The sequence below is a fragment of the Sinocyclocheilus grahami genome, unplaced genomic scaffold, assembly GCF_001515645.1.
Source record: "Sinocyclocheilus grahami isolate Dianchi unplaced genomic scaffold, SAMN03320097.WGS_v1.1 scaffold1092.1, whole genome shotgun sequence".
Classification (NCBI taxonomy): Eukaryota; Metazoa; Chordata; class Actinopteri; order Cypriniformes; family Cyprinidae; genus Sinocyclocheilus; species Sinocyclocheilus grahami.
Window position 1 is genome coordinate 112518 of NW_015506271.1, and position 4883 is coordinate 117400.

The window sequence follows — 4883 nt, forward strand, 5'->3', positions numbered from 1 at the left end:
AGGCCCGTTTGAAGTTTGCTAGAGAGCATTTGGATGATCCAGAAGAGGATTGGGAGAATGTCATATGGTCAGATGAAACTAAAATAGAACTTTTTGGTAAAAACTTAACTTGTCGTGTTTGGAGGAGAAAGAATGCTGAGTTGCATCCAAAGAACACCATACCTACTGTGAAGCATGGGGGTGGAAACATCATGCTTTGGGGCATCATGCATAAAGATGAAACGTGGCTGGGTCTTTCAGCATGATAATGATCCCAAACACACCGCCCGGGCAACGAAGGAGTGGCTTCGTAAGAAGCATTTCAAGGTCCTGGAGTGGCCTAGCCAGTCTCCAGATCTCAACCCCATAGAAAATCTTTGGAGGGAGTTGAAAATCCGTGTTGCCCAGCGACAGCCCCAAAACATTACTGCTCTAGAGGAGATCTGCATGGAGGAATGGGCCAAAATACCAGCAACAGTGTGTGAAAACCTTGTGAAGACTTACAGAAAACGTTTGACCCCTGTCATTGCCAACAAAGGGTATATAACAAAGTATTGAGATGAAATTGTTATTGACCAAATACTTATTTTCCACCATAATTTGCAAATAAATTCTTTAAAAATCCTACAGTGTGATTTTCTGGATTTTTTTTCTCATTGTCTCATAGTTGAGGTATACCTATGATGAAAATTACAGGCCTCATCTTTTAAGTGGGCGAACTTGCACAATTGGTGGCTGACAATACTTTTTTTTCCCCCAGTGTGTGTGTGTGTGTGTGTGTGTGTGTGTGTGTATATTCAATGATCTGGTTTCCCTGTTGTGTTTGTATAACAGAAAAGCCAGGAGTGTGTCCAAGCAAAAACCTTGGATTAGGAGCGTGTGTTGAGATGTGTTCCCAAGATGGTGACTGTCCGAATGATGAGAAATGCTGCAGCAATGGATGTGGACATCAGTGTATGGCTCTAAGGGTATGTTATACTAATTCATTGGTCGGCTTTTCCCCCTCTATTACAGCAAGTCATTCAGTGATCTGGTTTCCCTGTTTGTATAACAGAAAAGCCAGGAGTGTGTCCAAGGAGATTCCTTGGAGTAGGTTTGTGTAAAAAGTTGTGTGTCAATGATATTGACTGTCCAAACGATGAGAAATGCTGCAGCACTAAATGTGGACGTGAATGTACACCTCCATTTGAAGGTATGTTATATATGCTTTGTTCCCCAGCACGCGTTTTAAAAAAATAAAATAAAAAAAATAAAAAAATAATATTTTTAAATGAAGTACCTGAATTTGGCCCATAGCACCATTTCAAGTGCATTGCTTTTCAAAATAAATTAATAAAACCGAATACAATTAGCTGTGGAAGTAAAACTTCTGGCTCATGCTTTGAGTGCTTTGTGCTGTTTGCTGCTAAATGAATAGACTAATTCTGACTATCTGTGTCCATGCAGTGAGGCCTGATCAATGTCTCAGACCAAATGTGTGCTGATAACGCTTCCCATGATGATCAATGTCCTGCCAGACCGAAGTGTTGCCCAACCACCTGTGCATGCAGCTAACCATGCCAGTTTAACCATTGGGAATTTTATTTGAGGTCTTCTATGTTCATCAAATAAATCTGTTTAGCAAGACTGTGTGTATTTTGATTTCTCCAGGAGCTTGGCAGCAAAAGTAGTGGGACATCCTTGAACTGAAGTATAAAGCTACCAGAAATGAAACCAAGAACATGGGTTAATGCCGGGTTCAGACTACACTATTTTTGTTGTCCACTATGACACCCTACACGAGCTGAAATGATGGAAACTTGCGTCCCAACTCCCATTGTCGTTTACGGATCCCCACGATGCCCTACGTCAAGCAAATTGTTGCAATATTGGGCTAAAATGTCATAACACTAATGCGAGAGATTTAGTATGTGTAAATCTTGGTTTACTAATTTTGTGAAACATTCAGTTTGTTTAAATTTAGTCCTAATGACTGATTTATAATTGATATTTTTGGCTCATCCCTCTTAAAATACGGTTTAAAGACTGAAATTTAGAATTTATCATTTTATAAAACCTTTTATTTGTGAGCCTGTATCTGATTTTTATTTTATGTTGCTCTCAATGTTAATTGTTACCACATTCATTGCCCCTCTGTGGCGTTGTCTCTGGCGAATTAGTAGTTGAAAGTAAGGGTTTCCCAGAAAGATCAAATTAATGCACCACTAATCTTATGATCCACTATAAATGAAGTATTTATTGAAATTGTCTTTAGAATTCAATTTACAAATGGAGTCAGATTATAAATTGGGAGAATAAAATTTAATTTTTTTTTTTTTTTTTTTTTTTTTTTTTTATAAACAGACGCAGCAGACAAGACACTTGCAGAATCTTTCACCCCACGCCATTGGATTCTGTCGTTGGACCAGTGGGTGGTCCTTACAGTGGTGTAGCTGGCTAATATAAAGACATGTTCTCATTGTATGTATATTGAAAGGGACAGTTCTCGCTAAGAATATTATATTCTAAGCATGTGTATCGAACATTGGTCTTTAAATGTCTGAATACAAAAGGGAAACATGGAAATTGTGACGACATTTGGATGAGTAGAAACCATAGAGCACATACTTATGAATGTGATGCATGTAAAAAAGCAAGATTTCAACTAATTCAAGCTTTAAGATCTTTGGGACTAAATAATTTGTCACTCCAGGTTTATTTATTACAAGATCAATAATTTTAACATCTCTTGTTTCCCAACTTCCCAGTATCACCTCCACACTCCTGTCCACTTTAAGGTAAACTGACCTGATTCCCTCACATATTCAAGTTAAATCAAGACTGAACACTGTATAGAGGAATCAAGCTCTAAATATAAAAAAAGATAATCCTAACTAAATGAGACACAGAACCTAATAAGTAGCCATAAGTAACATAACAGATAAACTAATGCAAAGCAACAGACTGTAATTTATAGAAGAACCAAAATCTGGAATGATTTGCCATCGGACATATTTTTTTAATAAGTAAAATGATGTTTAAAAAATATTTAATGGCACGATATACAGTAAATTGTTGATTTTTATGTTTTGAATGAATTTTAAGTGTTTTATTGAATTGATTTTTATTGTTGTGGATTAATGTAGTTTTGTTTACAATTATATATACAATTAATGTAGACCACCTGAAAGTTCATTCAGAAGAGAAGCCTCACATGTGTTCTCTGTGTGGAAAGAATATTTCACAGCTGAATGTTTTAAAATTAAACTAGTTCAAACTAGTTTGAAGAATCATGTGTGCTTTAAGTGTGAGAAGACCTTTAGTACAGATGCTGAACAGAAACAGCACCAGATAATTCACACTGGTAAAAATTCTTAAACTGGTGAACAAATTGTGGTAAACTGTGATGAGATTAAATGACTCAGTCTTGTACTAACAATGATTTCATGATTTTTGTTATATCTGAACAATAACTAAATCTGTATCATAATTGCTTTTGGGATTTTTCATGTTTTAAACATTTTAATGCCTAATAAATTATATTCTACCCCAAACATGACTGAGAATGAATAAAATATGGGTTTGTATTATGTCTACATTATTAACTGTCCGTCAAAAAAGGTAACACTTTTTTTTTTAGGATCCCCAAATCCTTTAAACTTACCGATACATTGAAGGCCAAGTTAGGTGATAACTGAACAAGCAAAACTGTTAAGTGATGGAGGTCTGTTAGTATTTCTATCTGGGATAAACTCAGAAAAGAGACACTTGAAAATGTAGGAGATTCTAATGATAAGATTATGTTTTGACTGATGTTAATGGTACTATAATTGAGGAAGTAATGTGTAGTCTGTTAAACGCAATCTTCAAACCATCAAATACAATTAAATGAGAAGTTTTGTATAATTTATATTAGTTTATTAATTTGTATGGTGTTTTGCATTTTTAAAAGCCTCATTTATCAAAACCACGTGCCTTTTGGCTGAGACTCACTCCAAAGATGGCACTGAAACAATCACAAGATGAAATCAAAGTTTCAATAAGTAAAGATGAAATTAACAAATTAATGTGAGATAATGGAATAAAAAAAAGACATTTATACCAAGTCCAGGACTTTTGGGGGTGAGAGAATTAGATAATGCAATAGAAAGAAGGTTATCATTACGAGACTGAGAAAATTACAGTTTGCACAAAACAAATAAACTAGTAATTGTGACAAATGTGGACACCCAGAAAAGCAAAGCATTCAAAAAGGTATTGCATATGAAAGAGGAAAACTTCAGCTCTCGACAATTTGAGAATTATTATAGCAATCTAAGGTGTAGCAAAACGGATAAAGGCAATCAAGAATATATGAGGACATTTTTACATATTTTAAAAAGATAAAGAATATAGAAGTATTAAATTTTTTCTCCCCTTTCATTTCTTCATCCCCTTATTAAACTCTGTGCGCTCCGCACTCCCGACCAGTAGGTAGCGCAAGTGCACCTTTTACGTTGGTTTCCAAGACCGGCGAAAACACCAGTCTGTGGACATTTGAGATCCTGCAAAAATTTAAAAGCACAATATCAATACAGTCAATTACATTCATTAGATTATTGCATTACTATGACAATGAAAAACATTAGCATGATCAAATCATGAACGACTTAAAATTTTGGGGTGAACTAATAAAAAAATTAAAAATCTTATTTTATATTTTTGTTTTGTTTTGTTTGGTTCTCCCACTTTCTTTGGACTTGAGCGGCAGAAATTTTGCCCTCAAGTCCCTGCTCTGTCACAATAAATGCACGGAAATCAAGCATAAAAAGAAGGCAGTAAGACCTTTGCTTAAAGTGTTAGTATTTACATTCAGTGTCAACAGCACATGAATAAAAGTATATTTTACATAACTTGTTTACTTACTCAAAACCTTTGATGGCAGC

General features: G+C 35.2%; 1 protein-coding gene across 5 annotated transcripts in view; it reads left to right on the top strand.

Annotated features, from left to right (window-relative positions):
• Positions 1-1605, top strand: part of LOC107566693 (perlwapin-like) — a 7068-nt gene extending 5463 nt beyond the window's left edge. For 4 of the 5 annotated variants that reach the window (XM_016252210.1, XM_016252211.1, XM_016252212.1 and 1 more), the window contains 2 exons: positions 1034-1171; positions 1426-1605. In XM_016252210.1, the coding sequence (XP_016107696.1) occupies positions 1034-1171; positions 1426-1463 (176 nt within the window). In that variant the 3' untranslated portion in view covers positions 1464-1605. Of the gene's footprint in view, positions 1-813; positions 948-1033; positions 1172-1425 lie in introns of all 5 variants that reach the window. The other variant, XM_016252209.1, reaches the window with a different exon arrangement.
• Positions 1606-4883: the final 3278 nt, after the last annotated feature.